Source organism: Cavia porcellus, unplaced genomic scaffold (assembly GCF_034190915.1).
Source record: "Cavia porcellus strain 051 isolate PalLab524CR breed Dunkin Hartley unplaced genomic scaffold, mCavPor4.1 scaffold_25, whole genome shotgun sequence".
Lineage (NCBI taxonomy): Eukaryota > Metazoa > Chordata > Mammalia > Rodentia > Caviidae > Cavia > Cavia porcellus.
Window position 1 is genome coordinate 37,239,567 of NW_026947508.1, and position 23,541 is coordinate 37,263,107.

Sequence of the window (23,541 nt, forward strand, 5' to 3'; positions counted from 1 at the left end):
GGGGAAGGGGCCAGATTTCAAACATTACTTTTATAAGAGTTGACCCCACCCTGCCATGTGTTTGTCAGTCCTATGAAGGGCAAGGAAAGTTGCTAACATTCCCCTTTCAATTACCTTGAAATGTTTTCTTCTACCATGCTGTTGCTATAGCAAACTCAAACACGGCAGCAACACAAGATCCAAAGATAGATTTGTTTGTGTTTTGGGGCAGCGACAAGAAATCAGTTCTTATAAAAATGTGAGATCCAAAGGCTCAGGGAGAGAGGCTTTTGTGAGGTTACAAAGGGGAAGTACAGAGGTAGGGCACTTGGCTGTCTTTGATTGGTCCCTCAATATGTGTCATACTGACCACCTGGGCATCACAGTGACCTGCCTATTCTGAGAAACAAAAGTATCAGGAACTGTAGCAGGCACTGCTATCTGGGCAACAAACAGAAACTCAAGCTGTGGGTATGTGGGCTTTTTCTGCTACACTGTGATCTGCTTCAAAAAGTGCAGATCTCTTTGCAGTATCTCACAGCACTGAAGCAGTGAAGAATCACATACCATGGGTGTACCATTATTTCCGCAGAATAAGTTTTGCAAGATCACTTGCTTAGTTCATCGAACTTCATTCCCAGTGTTCTTCCCCTGATTTGAATCCATCCTCTTTCCTATCCCCATCATCAGGCATCTATAGCACACAAGCCATTCTGTACACTGCAACAACTCTCTTCTCATACCTGATATCACAAGCTTATTATTCTCCTCTCATCAGCCCACTGGCCACACCCCATTAAAAAATCAATACCAGAACATGCATGAAATCAAAATAGATATACTGTCAGACAGTAGAAAGCAGGCAGGGAAGAACACACTGGATCTACTTGCAGCTCAGGAAAATCCCAATTTCAGGCTGTAGGTGTAATTCACAGCAGTGATTAACTAGCAATGCAGTGCAGAGGTCCTGAGGTCTGTCTCAAACACACCACAATAAAACAAAAGAAGCTAGGTAAGAAAAAAGAACAAAAGAAAAGGAGAGAGAGAGAGAGAGAGAGAGAGAGAGAGAGAGAGAGAGAGAGTCTAATGTAGATCCATAGCCAGACCAGTGTTCCCTGAATCTGTGTGCATGGATCATCGCAACATGAGGAGTTTTCAGAGTCCTGCCCCAGAATCCAAGAATGGCAGCCAAGCATGGGGATAGGGACCGTGACAGTAAATCAGGGCTAAGAGATCGCTGCATACTTTAGGCAGAGAGTTAGTTTGATATGAGATTTTTTTCTTTTGTTTTGGGGAGAAAAGAGTTTTTATCATTATTATTCTGTGTTTTACATGAGAGTTGGATCATATCTAACTTCAAATAAAAAATCACGTCATTGGGGAAAATCAGTGACTTACACAGGATGGCTAAGATGATGAGGTGAGGATCTCACCGTGGGTCTGAAGTGATCACCGTACCTCCTCCACAGGGGAAAAAAAAAAAACAGTGGGCCTGAGAATGACTCCATCATTCTGGTACCACTCAAATTCAAAGCTCGAACTTGTTTGCACATAGCCTTGGGGCAAAGGTGCCCAAATGACAACCTGTCTGGAGGGGGACATAGCCAGGAAATTACACAGAAATGCTCACGAATCCTATTTAAGGACCACAAAGTCAGACCCTTTGGGAATTAAAAATAGAATAGATAAACTAAGTACCAATGAAAGTATCAGACAGCAAAAGGCTTTTTCCGTACTTCTGATTTGGGACTTCTGAGAGGATAGCAAGGAAATAAATTATAAACCTGATATTACATAAAAAGAGAAGGAAACTACAGGAAAAAAATTAATCAGCTCAATACATTTTATACACATTGTAAATCATTCAAATCATCCTTATAATCCAGCCACACGTATTATTCACAATCAATTGGTGTTTTACTTTTATTTAATCAATGTAATATTATCTGTTATTTTGCTGTCAACAGACTATTGCTTGTTATTTTCTTAGGTATGAAATATTAAAATAAAATCTTATACTCTTTTGTAGTTTCATCTGAGGCATTGGAACACTTCCATAGAACACAGCCAAACTTCATGTGCTGTGTAATTTTTAAAACTTTCCTATTTCCAGGGAAAAAAATGTGAACGCTGACTTAGTGTGTCCAAGTCTGAACTTAACCACTTGTGGTCTCCTCCGCATATGCATTAAGCTTTAGAACTTGGTATTGTGACTGCTCCAATGAGATGAAATTTATTTTCTTTAATTTCATTTACTAATGATTCTTGTGATACAAATGAGGAATGAGGGTTTAAGATACCAGATCAGTCCAACAAGTGAACTTTCCAACTTCTCAGACTATTTGGAAAAAGCCCACACATTCAGAAGACAAAGTCACCCAAGACAGATAGTGAATGACTGTCAGCCCAGCACACTGAGGCTGAGGCCCAGGATGGACAGGGCAGAAACTGGGCAGTTGAACAACACAATGAGACCCAGTCTCAGAGTCAGAGAAATACAAAGGACTGGTGACGTAGCTCAGTGTGAGCTTCCTCGATTTAAGCCCCAACACACACACACACACACACACACACACACGCACATAGTGATAAGAACATCCAGAGTCCTTAGTTACAATAAAATTGCACACTACAGAATCCTTATTTACTTCTTTTACCACAAACACACTTTCCCAAATGTGTGAGAGGCACACTGCAGCTCTTGGGCTGCCATACACAAAAACGAACTTACAGACTAATGACAGCATGGCTTTACTCTCTCACAGCTTTGGAAGAAGTCTCAAACTCACCCCCTTTCCACAGTGACCAACTCAGAAAACATCCAGGACCATGTCAGCTTTTGGTTCAAATTGCCCTGAGACATTAAAACACTGGATTCAATCGTGACATTGTTATTGAGAATGGCTCTTTAAACCATAGACCATGGCTACCCAATATCTATTTAAAAAATGTAGATATGAGAAGGATGCTTTAGGAATATTTAACAAGAGAGTAGCATAAATTATTCCTCATTCATTTTGGATAAAAGCAAGAGAAACAGTACCCTAACAAAGATTTTGATAAATCTGGTGTGTGTGCGTGTGCGTGCGTGTGTGTGTGTGTATACATATCTACAAGAGAGCAGTCTTGACCAGATATTTACTGATTTCAAAATCTATTCACAGGAATTTTACATCCACTATGTAAGTTCTATTTTTTTGTCCTTTCCTCTTGCCTTCAAAAGAGTTACTGATTTCCAAGTTGAAGACAGCTACATGTATGTGTATCATAGCTTTTGATTTTACTGCTCTGGTGTCATCTAATTGTTAGGTAAGCTTCAAGACTATTTCTAATACTTGTTTGTAAGATTATGAAAGTTAACTGGTTACAGCAAAATGGCTCCTCATCTCTGCTACCTGCTGCTCAGGTAGAAAATGCTAAAGACGAGTTCTCATGAAGAGAGAATTGCATCTTTCTCCTCCAGGAGGCTAAGAGCCATGACACTTCCCATCCCAGAGACTGATTTGCACATCCCCTGCATCCTGGGACTGCAGTCCTGTCTGGATGGGCAGAGCCCTGAGCAGTGTGTCTGTGTTGCAGACACACGTTTTCCAAGGGATCCTTGCACTCACTGCTGCACACAGCATAAATTGTAGCTCTATTGTTTTCTTCCCCATTCAGAGGACATTTTAGAACAGATTTTGGATTGTTTATTTTTGTTTGGGACCTGGAATGAAACTCACATCTGCATGCTCACAAGGCAGACACTTACGACACTGTGCGAAACACCCAACAAAGAGGATATTTTATACCACTAGGCACACGAGGGAAACCTCCCATCATGCACTTCACTCCTTCTGCACCACTGCACCCACCAGGGAATTTGCATTTTGTCTCCAGGGTGGACCTTCCCAAGCAAGTCTCAGATAAAATCTGACACTAACTTGGCCTTGCCTGATCAGGACTCTTCAGTTCAGTTTCTCAAAATGAGGCTCCCTCTTCAGCCCCTGGGGCTGCTACTCTTCTGTATCACTGGTAAGGACACAGGGGGATAAGGAGGAACATGAAGTGAGGGAGAGTTTCAGGGATGCTCTGCTGCCTGGCTGAATTCTGTACATAACTGAGATGTGCATCCATGACTTGAAGCATGGATGTGTGAGTTTAGATCAGCAAGTGAAGAAAATCCCCAAAGGACTCAGGAGGTGTCCTCTCATGAAGACTGCCATAAAGAAAGATAGGGCTGCTCAGATGAGTTCTAGAGGGAATCATGTGACTAGATATCCTGTCAATTATCTCAAAATTTAAAAATTTTCTTTTTAAATTAATTACAAATATAATGTAGCTCAATACTTACAAGAAAACAAAAGCTAGGTAAATGACTCATGGTGTTTGTATGTGATTTGTCCTTTTTCTTCATCATTTTAGGATCCACTGGAGATGTTGTGATGACCCAGACCCCACTCTCTCTGTCCATCACCCCTGGAGAGCCGGCCTCTATCTCCTGCAGGTCCAGCCAGAGCCTCCTCTCTAGTAATGGAAATACCTATTTGCATTGGGTTGTGCACAAGCCAGGCCAGGCTCCACATGGTGTGATTTACCTGGTTTCATACCGGTATTCTGGTATCTCAGACAGATTCAGTGGCAGTGGGTCAGGGACAGATTTTGTCCTCAAAATTAGCAAGGTGGAGGCTGAGGACGCTGGAGTTTATTACTGTGTGCAAAGTACACATGAACCTCGCACAGTGCTACAGCCCTGAACACAAACCTCCCTGCCTGGGGAGCCCAGCTGCCCTCCTGCACTGCTGTCTGGGGAGCAGCAGAGTGCAGCCTGCTCTCTGTGAGAGGAAGAGGCTGAAGAATCAGAAAAACAAGTTGTAACTGAGGTCTCTGCCCTGCCTAGAGAATGAGGAAGACAACACAACAGCCAGGATCTGTGTTCTGGTGAGGAAGCTGACTCAGAGAGAGAATGGAGCTGAACTCCAGAGCTTCTTTAGTGCCTTAAAACTTCTGTTGTTTTATGAAACTGAAAAAAATACAAACCAAATGAACCATGAATTTTGCTAAAATGACCAACAAGCTAGAAATGGCCTCCACAGTTGGAAATTTCTCTTGCAATTTTCTCACATTGTGATTATCCAGTGGGAAACAGTCATCATGGACTCTCCTTTCAGCCAAGCTGGTACTCCTATGATGCTGCGCCCATTTCCAGAGGGCAGCATTAAAGGGATCACTTCTGGTATTGCAATGTTGGGCTTTGTGTGACTCCATAGATCATCGGAAGTGGTGCCTCATGCAGGGCTCTTGGTCTTACTGACTCCATGGTGAGTAAAAGTCCTGGCCTAAAGAAACCTCAGTCATGTCATGTCTGTCTAGTCAATGTAGCACAGCAAAGGTGAGCATTCAAATTGTGATTCTGCCTCGAGGTACCTGAGGATGACCTCAGAGAAGTTGGGTCTATCCTTATTTGGTGATATCCAGGATTACAGCTACCTATCAAGGAGACAAACAAATGCTCAGAAAATTTCTCACAGCAATTAGTAGCAATTTTCCTTGCTTTTTATGGGCAATCTTTGGCTCTGTTCCCCATCCCAAGCACATATGCAGCTTTAGTTTCCACAAGGATCATTTGTAAAAAGATTTTTATTGGAAAAAAAGACATGCAGACCTGACATTTTCAGAATTAAGGCAGGTGCCTCTCACCTCCCCTCATCCTCATGAGACATGCTTGATAAATCTCAATAGGCTCCATTTCTTCCATTTGTGATAATCCTCCAGGACCACTACTATCCTCAAAGTTAAATGTTTTTTTTTTGTGGTGTTCTTGTTTGTGGTTTTTTGTTGTTGTTTTGTTTTGTTTTGGTACTGGGAATTGAACTCATGACCTCATGTTTGCCAGGCACACATTTGTGCCTCTGCACTAAAACCCCAGGTCAAAGTTAAATGTAAGATAATAGAAATGAAGAGTCTGATAATAGGAACAATTGATATCTCTTTGCTATTTTTGGCCTTTCAGACATCATTGAAAGTGAACATTAAAAAGTTATCTAATCCCATTATCTAAGGCAGCATGTGCTTACTTTTCCAGACCTTGCACCAGCTGTTTCAAAAGGTGGGAAGGCTCTGGTCATGGTTTAAAGGCAGAACAAGTAAGTTTTCTGACATCCTGGACATGAACCGAGGCAGAACAAGCAAATCATAGACTGCCTTATATTTGGAAAGGATCCATCACAGAATTTACAAGAAGCCTCCTTCAATGGGAAGGCAGAAAAAGCAACACTGGGTAACAAGGGGAACTAAGGACTTGCAGGGGAGCATATTTCCAGTGGTGAGATGGCCCCAGGCCTCCACTCAACCCTTGTATATGTGAGATGCTAGATCTCTGGGAAGTGATCTGAACTAGAAGATGCAAATATAGGGATAGAGGTGAGGTCACCAGGAAATGATGGTAAGTAGATGAGGACAGACTGGGACCTAAAAGGCAGCCCAATTCTCAGAAGTCAGGACACAAGGAGAAACCTACAATGGAGGCTATGGAGTAGGAGTAACCTGTAGGAAGGAGAGAGAGAGAGAGGAGAAAACAGACAGAGACAAAGACAGAAGCAGAGAGACAGAGTGAGACTGAGAGAGGGGGACACATAGGAAGGGTGAGAAATTGAGATCCTAGAGCCAAGACAATGCTTTAAGAATCTCTTTTCCTTTCAAAAATGTAAAATTGAAGTGTTGAATGAGCATTAAAATGACCGTTAGGGCGGGTTGTTAAAAACCTTCTAACCACTGTGTTTCTTAGAAGAGCACAGCTCTTTCCAGGCAGGGCAAGACTTCAAACATTACTTTTAAAACAGACAGCCCCTTGCTGACACCTGTTGGTCAGTCCTGTGAAGCACAAGTTCCAAGTAAAAAACATTCCCCTTCCAAGTTGCGTCCAATTGTTTTTCTCCCATACTGTTGCTCTGGTAAGTAGAAAAGCCAAAAGGACACACAAGATTCAGAGGCAGATTTACTAACACTTACAGGCAAAAACAAGAAACCAATACTTCTATCAAGTCAGCCACGAAGCCGCAGGGAAAGAGGTCTCTATCGGGTTACCCTGAGGAAGTACAGAGAGCACTTTGCTGTCTGTGATTGGTTCTTACAATATGCATCACAGTGACCTGCCCTTTTTAAGAAACAGAAGTAACAGGAACTGTAGCAGGATCAGGGCAAGGGACAGAAACTCAAGGTAAAGAGCTTGCGTGGGGGCTGTTTCTGCTCCTCTGCAATCTGCTTTAACAAGTGCAGATCTCTTGGCAGTATCTCAGAGCACTGAAGCTGTGAAGCATCAGATGCTTTGCCTATGCTGGTATTTCCATAGAATATAATGTGCAGGGTCACATTGTAGTTGTACAAATATTAATGAGAGCCAGTATAAATACAATAGATCCCCCATTAACACTTTTTCTCGCCCATAATCTGAGTTTTTCCTCAGGCAATTGGAAGACTTTTAAGATAACTTTTATAGCGCAATGGCTACGTGTTATGCAAGGTTAAAAAAAAATCTACGCAGGAAAATGCACAAGGGCCGGGGACACCACTCAATGCACCTCTTGTATGAGGCAGGTCCAAGGTCGTGAATTTAATGCAGGTACCCCCCCCAAATAAACAAAACAAACACTTGTTCAAATACTATAGGGTACCAATATAAACATCCACAGATCTTTCCCAGGAAAGTGGAAGCTTTTTACTTTACAAAGAAATGGGCACATGCTGCCCTTTACTCCTCATTCTCATGCACAGAAAATTCTTAGGGAGATATTTTCTCAGATTTCATCTTGCAAACATACTGAAATATTTTATTCACTATCCTGTTATCCAGTTTAATGACCACAGAAGAGACTGAATGTCTCACAGCACTGAACCTCTGGACTATTTGATGAGTCGTGAGTACCATTATTCCTATTTAACCTGTTGGAAACAGCCTCTGAGGAACATGCCAAACCATTTGCTTTCTTCATCGAGCTCATTCCCAGTGCTTTCCCATTATCTGAATGGCACCTCTGACCTACCTGATCCTCAGAAAATTAGGGCAACCACACCAGATCTCTGCTGCCTGTGCTCTGACATTATAGGCCTGAAATTCTGCTGTCAGAATATTCTGACGACTACGTACAACTACTGACAAAACACACATGTGCACATATGCACACACACCTACAATCAGATGAGTCCTCAGATACTACAAAGCCACAGTGTACAATAGCTAATGATCAATCATTTGCTCATAACTAGAGTTACTAAACAAACCTAGATGCTGAAGTTAAAAACATCAACAGTTTACTTTATCTAAAACATTGCTCTTTTGTATGAAATCTGATTCTTTCATACTGAAGTTGTTGTTATACTAATTTTGGCATTTTTTATTCTTCTATCAAGATTCTAGGCAGCTTTGCTAAGGAACATTGACACCCCTGATTAAATTTTGCATTAAAACAAATGCTGCATGACTGACACACTAATCTGGATCAAGAGCACAAAGGGCAGAGATCATTGAACAGAGCTCATAAAGAGGAGCCTGGAAGGTGATGGGCGGCACGTTGTCACTGTTGCAGTACTCATCCTGGGGGAGGAAGCACTCTAGCCTGAAATCACAGAGTGAAAGCTGGCAACCCAGAGACCTTTGCAGAGACACAGATGCTATAGACTGCACATCCTGGTGAGTGGTATGGATTTGGTCATTTGTGAGAGACTGGTCATTTTCAAGAGAGGCCAACTGAGCTTCAAACTCAGAAAAACCACTGTCTCCTCTCCTGGCTTTCAGTTAAGTTCAAGACCACAGAAGTGACACTGACTGCTGCAGGCTGAAAAAATCTGGTGTCACCCTCATGAATGGAAAGTGCCCTGAACGTCAATGGCAATAAAGTTGAGGCTCACTGAGATTATGCACTACCTCACCATAAAGCAAATTCTGACTTGTTGGGATAAATCAGCATGGACCTAGATTCTGTCTACACATTTTCTCTACCAGTGATAGCAGAGATGCAACTTGGGGAGGAGAGTTTCCTTCTCTCTCTCTCTCATTATTTGTTTTGCTTTTTATGCTTGACCTTTTCTTTATATGAATGTAAACATGGTTTCCGGTTTTCTGGTGATTGTGTTTCTGTTCTGTTCTTTCTTTAATTTCTTCTTTTCCTTTCCTTCCCAGACTGACATTGCCTAATGGTCACTGAAAACACTGTGGGCCAGTGTAAAGTGACCAGAGGATGGGCCAACAAGGCAACAACTACTCAACTCATAAATTGAAGAGGTAGGATCTTACAACACAACTGAAAACACAAAAGCGGTCTACACCTGGAAGACACTTTCAGTAGTCATTTCCTAAAGGTTCTAAATAACAGCAATCAGGATATCCACCATAGGCAATTCAGAAGCATCAACTCAAGAATTAAACTAAGAAAAAGAAAATTAGAAAATGAGAAGGCAATTCCACAAGTGCAACTCCAGACAATCAGTGAAACAAAGGCAAGACAAGGGGGAATGGAGGTGGGACCACTCAAAAGCCAGCTACCGTGACTGTCTGAAATGATCACATCAAAATAAATTAACAAGGATCTAGATCAAACTAAATCAGAAATGATTTGATAGAAAACAAACAGATAGTGGCCATAATGGAAAACACCCCTAGGTACTGTACACCAGATACAGATTAATAAATAGAGGAACTTAGGAAAATGAGAGAAACCATGAAGACCAACATAGATACATAATGGAATTCATACAAGAGACTCAGGGAGATATCCAAAATATTGAAACTTTCACTGAATGTATAAACAGCAAAATAAACCAATGTGAGAACAGAATGTCAAATACCAAACACATGTTTTTGGTTAATAATTATGAAAAGAAAGATTTCCTAAAAATAGAAAGGAATGATAAGATGTCCATCCAGAAGGTGCTATATCATGTGAAGAAGTATAACATAAGAATGGTTAGAGATGATGAAAATAGCAGGAGATAGCACAAATAACAAAAAAAGACTGATCAGAGGCACCATGGCAGAAAACTTCTCACCAAGATAAAAGAATCTGACACACCTATAAGTTAGTCAAATAGAACTCTATCTATGACTAGAAAACCCACAGCAAGGCATAAGATGGTCAAGATTCAAGAAATGCAATTCAAAAACACAACATTAAAAGCTCTTAGAAAAAAGAAACAAATTACATACAGAGGAAATCCTATCATAAGCACAATTGACTTCTCAACATAAACCCTCAGGTCAAGGAGATCCTGGAGTGAAAGGTGTCAAGTGCCTTGCTCCAAAAGATCTTAAATCCAAACTGATAGGTTGCAAACCTATCTTTCAAAATCAATGGGAACATAAAATATTTCCATGACAAAGAACTGATAAAATACATGAACACAAAATTAGGACTTCAAAATTTTCCGAAGGACACTTTAGAAACAGAAAAAAAAGTATAACTCCACGAAATCCACAAAATTAAGCTGTCAGGCAGAGCAAGTGGTAAAGCTCAAGGGATAAAAAGAGAGCCTATTTTAGGAAAATAACATGGTAAGGACAAGTCAATATACACCTGTTATGATGATCAATGGGCCTTCTATTCAGTTCATCAGTCAAAGGAAACACATCGATACAATGGATCATGAAGTAAGAAACAACAGTGCACTGCACAGAAGAAATGCAATGAATTCCAAAATCAACTCATAGACCAAGAGTCAAAGGATGGCAACCAATAATCCATGTGATAGGAACCTGAAAAAAACAGGCTCAGCTATTGTGTCTGCAGACAAAGTTGATTTCAAGCCAAGAAGAATTGAGAGAGAGAAAAAAGGTCCCTACATCCTTGGAAATGGAACAATTCAACAGGAAAGCATAATCAGCACAAAATATACACAACAAACAACATCATAGTCAACTATATTCAACAAATCTTAACAAACCTGAAAAAGCACATAAGCACTAATATGGTTACTTTGAAGATCTCAATCATCCATTGACACAAATAGACAGGTCAGCTAGACAAACAGCCAACAAATAAGTATTAGAACTGAACCAAATTTTGAAAAAGTGAATGTAGTGGATATATACTAGGTGTCCCACCTTACAGCATCACTTTCTTTTCAGCTTCTCTAAAATAGAAAGCATACTTCTCATAATCAAACTTGTGTATATGTAAACAACTTGAAATATTCCATGCAAATTACCAGATCACATAGCAGTGAAATTGAAAATCAATGACAAAAGAAACCAAAACAGGAAATTTTAAGATCATCACTCCCAGTGGTTAAGTCCCTGCACAGCTTCCAGCCACACTAGACTTGGCTCTGAAGGTTTCAGGCCTGGGTGGGCCATGGCCAGCAACCTTTGTTCAATCTGGGAAACTGGGGCTCATGAGGTGAGTTCCAGCACATCAGCACGGGCCCAGCTAGAGTTTAAGATTTTCACTCCAGGGCTGGGGAATTAGTTCAGCAGCATAAGCATCTGCCTTGCAAGTGTGTGGTCGTGAGTTTGATCCCTGGTACCGATAAAAATGAAAAAGACAAAAAAAAAGATTATAATTCCCAGTGGGTAGGTGGCCACCCAGCGTCCAGCCACACTAGACTAGGCTTGGGAGGTTTTGTGGTCAGTCTAGACCACACCCAGTGAATTTGGTCCATCAAGGGAGCTGAGGGCATATGAAATGAGTTATAGTGCATCAGTGCTTGCCTGGGGAGAGCTTCAGGCTGTAGCCCACAGTTGTTAGAGTCTGCCCAGCTTTCTGAAACACAGGAGGTGGCACAGGAGGTCTTGTGAGTCTGAATAGACAATGCACAGCAAACTCCATTCAGTCCCAGGAACCAAGGGCATAGGAGAAAATTTCCAACAGCTTTGGAACATCACTTAAAACACAGAAATATAGGAAAATGACAAGAAGAATTACCAAAATAATCTCAAAACCCTGGTCCATCCCAAGAAAGCCTAAGAGTCATGCACCTAGAAGAAAATACATGTAATATACTTGAAATACCTGAAATAATAGCAACTGAAATACAGAAGTAACTCCAAAAAGGATTAAATGAATGCAAATTAGAAATAATCTCCCAAGTAAAAGAAGAAATGTTAAAAGTAATGAAAGAAATGCCAAACATATTTGAAGAAGACACAGTTAAAAATTAGAGGAACAGGGGCTGGGGATTTAGCTCAGCGGCATAAGCGCCTGCCTTGCAAGCAGGCAATCGTGAGTTCAATCCCTGGTACCAATAAAAAGGAAAAAGACAAAAAAAAAAAATTAGAGGAACAAAGCAAAAATAAAGAAACCCTAGATAAAGAATATAAGACATAAAGAGAATAAATGAAGCAGATTCAAAGAGATATACAGGAAATAAAAAATACCATTGAAAGTTGCCCAAACGACCTCAACAATATTGAAGATAGAATTTCAGACCTTGAAGGCAAGAATGCAGCTAGTGCACATGAAAGGAAAGGTCTTTTAAAAATAAGAAGGAACCAGAAAATAACAATGCAACAACTGCAAGATGATGCAAAAAAGAACAACATAAGATTGATAGGGACAAATGAAAAAGAAAGGGACAATACAAATGATATCAAGAGGCCAATTACAGGACTGAAGCTGAAAATTTATAAACATGAGAATGGAAACTGACATTCAGATTAGTGAAGTATAAAGAATTTCAAATAGCCATAACCAAAATAAAACTACAAGCAGACATATAATAATCACCATTCTAGAACTCCAACATAAGAATAGAAAATTAAAAGCTGTTAGAGAAAAATGACAGATCACCTATAAAGGAAAACCTATCAGGATTACAGCACACTTCTCAACACAAACAATGAAGTCAAGAAGAACATGGCGAAAGGTATTGCACATCTTGAAGGAAAATGATTTCCAACCTAAACTAATGTACCCTGCAAAACTGTCTTTCAAAATGGATGGAGAAATAAGATACTTCCATGACAATGAACAGCTGAAGAACTTCATGATCACCAAGCCAATCCTGCAAAGAATACTGAAAGACAGTTTAGATGCACTTAGAAAAAATCAACTAAGCAAAGCAGACAATTACACAGAATGAAAAGGTAAAGATTCAAAAGCAGAAATATAACATGTCAACAATAAACCAATATATAACAGTTGTAACCATTAATATAAATGGTCTCAATGCACCAATTAAAAGAAACCGACTGGCAGAATCGATCAAGAAACAATATCCAACCATATGCTGTCTACCAGAAACCCATCTAATCCAAAAGGAAACTCATAAACTGAAAGTCAAAGGATGGGAAACAATACTTCACGCAACAGGAAACCCCCCCCCCAAAAAGCAGGGGTAGCTATTATGTTTTCAGACAATGTGAACTTCAAACCAAGAATTATTTGAAGAGATAAGAAGGTCACTACATACGAATTAGTGGAAAATTTCAAGAAGAAGAGAGAACAATCTCAAATGTATAGGCACCAAATTCCAGAACCCAAGCTATACAAAGCAAGCATTAATAAAAATGAAAAATCAAGTAAACAATAACACAATTATAACAAGAGACCTTAATGCACCATTGACACCAAGGGATAGATCAACTAGACAGAAAATCAGCAAAGAATAACAGAACTGATTCACAGCTGTGAAAAAATGGACTTGATATACGTATACAGAGTGGTCCATCCAACAACAACATATGCAGAGTGGTCCATCCAACAACATCAGAATATGCATTCTTCTCAGCAGTACATGTGACATTCTCTAAAGTATACCATACACTAGGCTGCGCTTGGCAGGATTCAGGCCTGCCCAGGACACGCCCAATGACATTCTCTCAAACTGGGAAACTCAGCTGGTGGCTAGGGTAAGTCCACATGCCACCATGAGCCCCAGGAGACATTAAGATCATCTCTTCTGAAGCTCAAGGGCCCATTAAGAGCCCAGGAACACTAGACTAGCCTTGGGAGGTTTTGTGGACAAACTATATTACACCACAGTGACCTTCTTCAATTACAGGATTTGAGAGCAAGTGAAGTGAGTTCCAAGGCATTGATCTTTGCCCAGGGAGAGCTTTTAGCTCATCATCAACAGTGGTTAGGTCCCTGCCCAGCTACCTGGAGCACTGAAGGTGGCATAGGAGGGCCTGAGAGCCTAAGTGGACCAGGCTCAGCAACCTCCATTCAGAACCAGGAGCCTAAGGCAAAAGAGACAATTTCCAGCACATCAACAGGAAGCCTTGGAACAATACTTGAAAAACAGAAATATAGGAAAATGACAAAGCAGAAGACCAAAATGCAATCTCAAACCTCCAGCCCATCCCAAGAAACCTTAGGACTTATGTAAATAGAATAAAATATATACCATACAACTGAAATAAGAGCAAGTGAAATAAAGAAGCAACTCCAGGAAGCTTTAAAGCAATTAAAACTAGAAATAATCTCCCAGGTAAAGAAGAAATGATAAAAAAAGAGAGAGATGTTGAACATATTTAAAGAAGACACAGTTAAAACATTGGAAGAACCAAACAAAAAGGTAGAATCCCTGGATGAACAATATTTAAAAAAAACACAATACATAAAGCAGATGCAAAGACATATACAGGAAATCAAAAATTCCTCTGAAAGTGGTAAAAGCCATCTCAATGAAAGTGAAGATAGAATTTCAGACCTCGAAGACAAGATTGCAGCTAGTGAATAGGAAAAGAAAGATCTTTTTAAAATAACAAGGAATCAGGAAATAACAATTCAACAGCTGGAAGATAACACAAAGAAAAACAACATAAGATTGACAGGGATAAATGAAAAAGAACAGGACAACATAAAGGACGTCAAGAGGATATTTAGAGAAGTAATAGCTGAAAATTTCTCAAACATGACAATGGAGACTGACATCAGGATCAGTGAAGCTTGTAGAACTCCAAATATTCATAACCAAAATAAAACTACATGCAGACATATAATAATCACTATCCCAGAATCCCAATATAAGAATACAATATTAAAAGCTGTCAAAGAGAAAAGACAGATCACCGATAAAGAAAACCTATCAGAATCACAACACACTTCTCAACGCAAATGATGAAGTCAAGAAGAGCTGGGGGTATTTCAGATCCTAAAGAAAATGATTTCCAACCCAGAGTGATGTACCCTGAACAACTGTCCTTCAAAATGGATGGAGAAATAAGATACTTCCATGACAAAGAACAGCTGAAGAACTTCATGATCATCAAGCCAATCCTGCAATGAAAACTAAAACACAATTTAGATACACTTAGAAAAAAACCACTAAGCAAAACAGACAATTAAACAGAATGGAAAGGTTAAGATTTAACAGCAGAAAAATAACATGTCAATAATAAACCAACATATAACAGTTATAACCATTAATGTAAATGGTCTCAATGCACCAATTAAAAGAAACAGACTGGCAGAATGGATCAAGAAACAACATAAAAACCATATGCTATCTACAAGAAACCCATGTAACCCAAAAGGATACTCACAAACTGAAAGTCAATGGATGGAAAACAATACTATATGCAACAGAAACCCAAAAACAAGTGGGGGTAGCTATTCTGTTTGCATACAATGTCAACTTCAAACCAATAATGATCAGAAGAGATAAAGAAGGTTGTTACATCCTGGTTAGGGGTAAACTTCAAGAGGATGAGATAACAACCTTAAATATATATGCATCAAATTCCAGAGCACCCAGTTATATAAAGCAAGTATTAACAGAAATGAAAAACCAAATTAGCAGTAACACAATTATAACAAGAGAACTTAACACACCATTGACACCAAAGGACAGAGCAACCAGACAACATCAACAAAGAAATAACAGAACTGAATCACATATGTGAAAAAAATGGATTTGATAGATATATACAGAGAGTTCCATCAAACAACATCAGAATAAACATTCTTCTATTAACCCACAGAACATATTTAAGTAAATACAAGAATTGAAATTATTCCATGCATGTTTTCAGATCATAGTACCATGAAACTACAAATTAATAATAAAGAAACTGCAGAAGCTCCACAAACCATGGAAATTGAATAATACACTTTTGAACAATCAGTGGACCACAGGGCAAATTAAAGAAGAAATTTAACAGTACCTACAAAGAAATGAAAATACAAACACAATTTACCAGAATCTTTAGGATGCAATGAAAGCAGTCCTCAGAGGAAAACTTATTGCACTGAGTTCCCGTATTAGGAAACATAATGAACCCAAATAAACACCTTGGTGCTACACCTCAAACATCTAGAAAAAGAAGAGCAAGTCAAGCCCAAAGCCAAGAAAAGGCAGGAAATTATAAAACTCAGATCAGAAGTTAATGCAATAGAGACTAAGAAAACAATCCAAAGAATCAATGAATCAAATAGTTGGTTCCTTGAATGAATAAGTAGAATTAATAAGCCCCTAGCAAAACATTAACAAAAGAAAAGAAAAGTTCAAATACATGCAACAAGGAATGAATAAGGTGAAATCACTACAGACTCTGTGGAAATCAAGAAGATCATCAACACCAATTTCAAAAACCTCTACTCTTATAGGTCCGATAACACAGAAGAAATGGACAGATTTCTAGAAACACATAAACTACTATATCTGGCTCAAGAAGATGCAAAATTGCTGAATAACCCATTTTCTACTAATGAAATTGAAAATGTAATTAAGTCCTTACCTACAAAAAATAGTCCAAGCCCAGATGGGTTTACTGTGGAATTCTACAAGAAATACAAACAAAATGTAATGCCGACACTCCTCAAACTCTTCAGTGAAATCAAAAGGGAAGCAATTTTTCCCAAGTCATTCCTGGAAGGAAATATTTCTCTAGTGCCAAAAACTGAGAAAGACCCTACTATAAAAGAGTACTACAGTCCATTATCCTTAATGAATATAGATGCAAAATTTCTCAGTAAAATATTGGCAAACAAGATACAGCAAATCATCAAGAAGATTATATGACATGACCAAGTGGGATTCATACCAGGTATGCAGGGATGGTTCAATATACATAAATCTGGGAATATAATCCACTATATCAATAGAGCCAAAAAGTAAGAATCACATGTTCATTTCTATAGATGCAGAAAAAGCTTTTGAAGGTGCAACACTCATTCATGATAAGAACCTTACAGCAAAATGAAATAGGTGCTCTTTACCTCAATATGATAAAGGTCATCTACTACAAACCAACAACCAGCATCATTATAAATGGCCAAACACTGAAAGCTTTTACCTTAAAATCAGATACAAGGCCATAATATCCCTTATCACTGCTCCTATTCAACACATTACTAGAGATACTACACAGAGAAATTAGACGAGAGAAATTACAGGAATAAAGATAGGAAAAGAGGAAGCTAAATTATCATTATTTGCAGATGATATGATACTCTACATGGAAGAACCCTAAAACTCCTTTGAAGGACTCCTAGATATAGTAAATAAATTCAGCAATGTAGCTGGAAACAAAGTCAATACTCAAAAATCAATAGCATTCCTATACACTGACAACAAAATCACTGAGAGAGAAATAAGTGAAGCCACAACCTTCACAGTAGCATCCAAAAAATGAAATGTCTAGGAATTAATCTCATGACAGAAGTAAAAGATCTATACAGGGAAGATTAGAATCCCTTGAAAAAGAAATTGAAGAGGATCTCAGAAAGTGGAAAGACATCCCTTGGTCATGGGTAGGAAGAATAAATATTGTGAAAATGGCATTCTCTCAAAACTTGTATACAGATTAAGTGCAATCCTAATGAAAATACCATCAACATACCTCATAAATCTAGAGAAATCACTCCTAAAATTCATCTGGAACCTTAAGAGACCTAGAATAGCAAAGATAATTCGAAGCAGCAAAGGCAAGGCAGGAGGCATCAAAATCCCTGACTTGAAGTTATACTACAAAGCTATAGTAATAAAATCAACATGGTACTGGAATAAAAACAGATCTGAAAATCAATGTAAAAGGTTAGAAGATACAAACACAACTGCAAACACACTCTATCACCTTATCTTTGATAAAGGGGCCAAATATGTTCACTGTAAGAAAGACAATCTCTTTAATAAATGGTGCTGGCAAAACTGGTTTTCCATATGCCAAAAACTAAGACTAGACCCATGCCTATCACCATGTACGAAACTAAAATCTAAATGGACCAAAGATCTGAAAATTAAAACAGAAACACTATATCTGTTGGAAGACAAAGTAGGTAAAAAATCTTGAAGATATATCGTTAGGTAGAGAATTCAAGAAGAGGAATCAAATGGTATGGGAAATACTTCCCAGAATCAATAACTAGTATCACGTCTTATTAAAAAGTTCTACATATCAAAAGAAATCTACAGCATAGTGAAAAGAAAACCCATAAACTGGGAAGAAATCGTAGTGAACTGTCCCTCAGACAAAGGACTTTTGTCTAAAACATATAAAGAATTAAAACAATCAAACCCATGAAATTCAAAAACCCAGTCCAAAAAATGGGCATCTGAGATGAATACACAGTTTTCAGATGAAGAAATACAAATGGCAAATACATACAGGAAAAAATAGTCATCATCATTAGTCCTTAGAGAAATTCAAATTAAAACCACACTGAGATTTCATCTCATTCCAGAAAGAATGGCCAGGGTCAAGAAAACTACCAAAAAATGCTGGAGAGGCTGTGGGGAAAAAGGAATTCTCCTGCAATGTTGGTGGGAGGGCAGACTGGTGAAACCATGGTAGGGGTCAGTCTCGACATTCCTCAAAAATTAGGAATCGGAAGTCCCATTTAACCTAACTATTCCACTTCTAGGTATATTCCCAGGGAAATGAAACTATCATATCACAGTGATATATATTCTGCCATGTTTATAGCAGCATAGTTTGTAATAGCCAGATCTTGGAAGTGTCCATCAACTGAGGAATGGATAAAAAAGTTGTGGTTATTTTTATACTATAAAGTACTACTCAGCTATAAAGAATGATAACATTAAGATATTTATAAATAAATGGACACAACTTGAGACCATACTCATAAGTGAAATAAATCAAACTCACATGTATAAATACCGTATGGTCTTCCTAGTGTAAGAAATAGTAAGAGTGCATAAGATTTTATGGTTATCATGATTCCCCATTACATTGCTTTGAAGTCTTATAACGTTTTCATTGATTAGTTGAAACAGTTTTATTCTGTTTTGTTTGATTTTACTATCTGTGATTGTATGAACAGCTATTTTGAAGAAAACAAAACATTATGATATCCACTGATGAGTTAATATCATCTTGCTTGGAAGTCCTATCATGCTTTTGTTTTTCTGTTTCCATTGGTACTATTATGTTGCATCTTACTGGATTTTAAATATGCGTGATAATATAAACTAATTTTTTTGGACAATGAGACAATATAGTAGCCGTTGTTCATTCTCTATTACTTGGTTCTGCATGCCCTGTAATACTTTCATTCTCTTTAATGGTTTTAAACTATTTTGTTACGTTTGATACTATTGTATGTGAAGGTGTGCTCAACTATTTCAAAGAAAGAGACATAATGGTACTACTGTTAATATCATGTTGTCTAGTGGTGAAGTACAGTGTTGCTTACATTGTTCTGTTCTGTTTTGTCTTAGTATCTTTTTAAAAATTTTAAAAAGAAACCAAAACAGCTGGTCCATGGATATAGCTCAGTATATAAGGACCTTCCTGGCAAATACAAGACTCTGAGTTTGGCTACAGGTAGAAAAAAAAAGAAACCACAAGAAGTTCAGGGGCCGGGGATTTAACTCAGCGGCATAAGCACCTGCCTTGCAAGCAGGCAGTCGTGAGTTTGATCCCTGGTACCGATAAAAAGGCAAAAAGGCAAAAAAATGTTCATAAACACATGGAAATTAAATGACACCAAGCTGAATACCCAGTGAGTCAAAGATGGAATTTAAAAAGAAATTAGACAGCTTCTACAATTAAATGATAATGGCAATACAACATACCAGAATTTATGAGACACAGTGAAAACAGTCCTAAGAGGAAAATTTATAGCACTGAAAACCCACATCAGGAAAACAGAGTAAGCTCACAGAGAAAACATAATGCTGAACATCTAGCTTAAGGAAAAACAAGAGCGTGTCAGATTTAAGATCACATGAAGTAAGAAACTTTCAGTCAGAACAGAAATTAATGCAATGGAGACTAAGAAAACAATGCAAAGAATCAATGAATGCAAAAATTGGCTCTTTGAAATATTAAACAGGGTGGAAAAATCCATAGCCAGAGTAATCAAAAGAAAGAAGGAAAAGTCTCAAATCCATGCAATTAGGAAGGAAAATGGTGAAATGGCAACTGATCTCCCAGAATACATACCTCTTTCAACAGCTTACATGCCAGTAAAATGGAAAATGGAGTAGAAATACACAGATTTCTTGATATAGCAATTACCAAAGCTGAATCAACAAGATATGAATATTAAATAAATCAATTTCAGTTGATTAAATTGAAGATGTAATTAAAGACCTACAAATAAATAAATCTGAAAGCCCATATGGTTCACACTGAATTGTATAAAAAAATTAGAGAGGACCTAATGCCACTGTTTCTCAAACTCTTTAATGTTCTTTTCAGGTAGATATTATCAGAAACTCTTCTCTTTGCAGTTTGCTGTTGGTTATCTCTAACAGCAGAAGTTTCTAGCCCAACTGATCTACAACATTTATGATAAAAACAGGAATATAGAACAAGTAACTCAATAAGATGCCTAAAAAGGATGTAACTCCTAAAAATCTATCTGGCAGTCAATAAAGTGGAGAAAGTGTCCAGGAAGCAACTCAGAAACCAAATGGTCAAATGTTTGGAGAAATCAAAGAAGAAAATGCATACCATGTTCAGTGAGCTCAAACAGGATGTAAACAAGCTGAACATTTTAATTAATAAGACATTTGGCAGCCTTCAAGAAGACACAGACAGCTGACTGAATGCCACAAGACAATTCAGAATATGAATTAATGACCTAGGAAATAATTGATGGTTGTAAAAATGAAGAAAGCACAGTTCCTGGAAATGAAAAGCACAGCTGAGCACCGTGCCAGAATACATGACCAATTAGAAGAGAAAGTACCAGAACTTCAGGACAGGAAGGGTGTAGTAGATATCTCAGGGATTCTTCTTGTAACAAAAGAAATGATGAAAAATCGATCTTAGAGTTCATCAATGACTCTAAAGACACAAACTGAGCAGTACAGAAGTCAATAAAAGACTGAAGAAACAAAGGAAAGTTCTAAACATTTTTCCCCAAAATTATTGCAGAAAATTTTCAAATCTAGACACTGAAATGAACATCCAGATAATGAGGCATTTAAAACCCCAAGGAGATACGTTCACAAAGGAATCTCTCCACAACACATTATAGAAAAAATCAAAGAAAATCAGAACAAAGAAAGAATACTAAAAACCCCTAGAGAGAAATATCAAGTAACTTCAAAAGATAAACCTATCAGAACAACAGCAGATTTCTTAAAATAAATTTTAAAGCCAGGAGAGGCTAGAGGAGTTATCAAGTTCAAAAGCATTTCAATGCACATTATAATATCCTACCAAAATATATTTCCATGTTTAGGAAAAAATACAGAAGTTCCATGACAAGGAGTCATTAAGGGAATTCATGACCAGCAAACCAGCAACACAAGAAATTAAAAATAAATCAAAAGGGAAAAAATAAATGGATTAGTGACACAAAAAGAAACAATGATGGGCAATAGTTGGCATCATTCAGTGATAACTCACAATGTAAATAGTTTATAGATAATACTTTAAGAACAAAAGACCACAAGGTCAGAAATTGTCGATATTCAAAATCTGAGCCAGGTGTTGGAGCAACTGCCTATAAAACAGCATTTGAGAGGCTGAGGCTGTAGGGTCACTGCAAGTTCTAAGTCATCCTAGACCACAAAATGAGTTCCAGGCCAACCTGAACTGCACAGCAAAATCTTATATCAACAAAGACCAAAAAATTCATAATTCAAGTATGAATGAAAACAGTAAAAAATACACATAGCAACATGCTCCAACCAGAATTGGGAGTTGGAAAAACTAATTCAAGCAATGAATTTTTAAAAATGTGTAAACAACTAGAATTTTCATTTTGAGTGCTAAAATTTTTGGATGGAGGTGGCAGTTACCATAATGTGCGCCCCCAGAAAATTCCAAAAGAAATTTGTTCTGCACAGTTTAACTTTGTAAAATAGTTTTCCGTTTTATTAAGAAAAGCAAGACAATTGTAGATAAGTCTTCTGATCTTTTTAGAGTAGAACTGCTTGACTTACTTTAAATGGCATTTAGGATGTCAGGTGTTTGTCTTTTATTACAAGAAATTCAAAATTTTTCCTTTGATCCAAATAAGTGGATGAAAATACTCAAAGTGTTATTGAGTTATCCTCAGCAAGTATACTCACTTGCTGAGTGAAGGATTTGATGACACCCATATTTCTTCACCGTGAAGCTAATAATCTGCCTACTGAGGGACCATGGTGAGAGATAAGACCTTACAAATCTTTGTTGGTCGTGGGCATGGAGTCCAGAGCCTCCAGTAAGCTCAGGTAAATGTACTCACCCTGACTGACAGCCTTAGTGTTTTCCAATATTTTTCAAAATAATCTTCTTAATTTCTCCAAGTAGCCCCAAAACCCAAATGGAATTATAGGAATGTGCCAGTCTACCCAGCTGGCTTTAGGCTTTTATATAGACAATAAAAGTTGGTGTAATTCTCAGGGTCTGCAAAGCAAAGGAATTAACACAGGACACATAATTTACAGCAATATTTTATCATATGCACCCAAAGTTTCAAATGAAAAACTATGCAGGAGATCCATCCACACACTAGACATGCATAGAACCCAGCTAAGGGCTGGGTCTCACAGCAATGCTCTCCACCTGTCCAGTTATATACCTAGAGCCCATGACAGAGTCCACTCATATCCAGCTAATGCTTAGAGGACATGACAATACATCATACAAGTCTGCATCAAGGATCTGCACTCAGTAGCCCAAAGATCAGTGGTGGAAACCAGAAAGACTTACCCAGAAGGGTGAAGGACCAATGCCAGCAGATGTGGGCCTCTGCACTGGAGCCAGGAAGCCACACTGAGTGGAAAGACCCAGTTCCCTTGAAAAGAACCACAGCTGTCCTCAGTGACAGGGAGGACAGGAGCTCCTCTAACAATGAGGACAAGTGAGTTCGTATCAGGAAATCCAGTGTGAAAACCTTCACCAGGAGAAAAACAGCATCTTCCCCTTTAGTTCTGCTTTGATGTTGTTGGTAGTAATCCTCAGTTAGGTGTGCCGCACCCAGAGCCATGCAACTCAGTTCAGCTGGAAGTTTCAAGTGGTCCATTCCTGAGTCCAGCACAAGTGCACTCTCTCACATGGTGTGGACTGAGGTGCTGGGCTGTGTCTTTTCCCTATCATTGACAAGGTCACACTGATTGTATTTGGCCTTCAAACAAGGAAAAGACTATGTGCAGAAAGGTTGCACCTTCCTCATATTGAGAAAAGGCGAAGAACCATATGGGAGAGAGGATGGGAAGGGATTCCAAGTGGCCACAGGAAGGTAT

The 23,541-nt window shown here is 38.4% G+C and overlaps 1 long non-coding RNA gene and 1 gene segment (V, D, J or C); one reads left to right on the forward strand and one right to left on the reverse strand.

The window, feature by feature from the left end:
• The window catches only part of LOC134473050 (uncharacterized), a 39,136-nt gene that overhangs the window by 5,894 nt on the left and 9,701 nt on the right, over positions 1 to 23,541 (reverse strand). The window lies entirely within an intron of this gene.
• LOC134473046 (immunoglobulin kappa variable 2-29-like) lies at positions 3,812 to 5,012 on the forward strand. The segment is given in 2 exon segments: positions 3,812 to 3,993; positions 4,384 to 5,012. Coding segments are annotated over 2 exon segments (381 nt in total).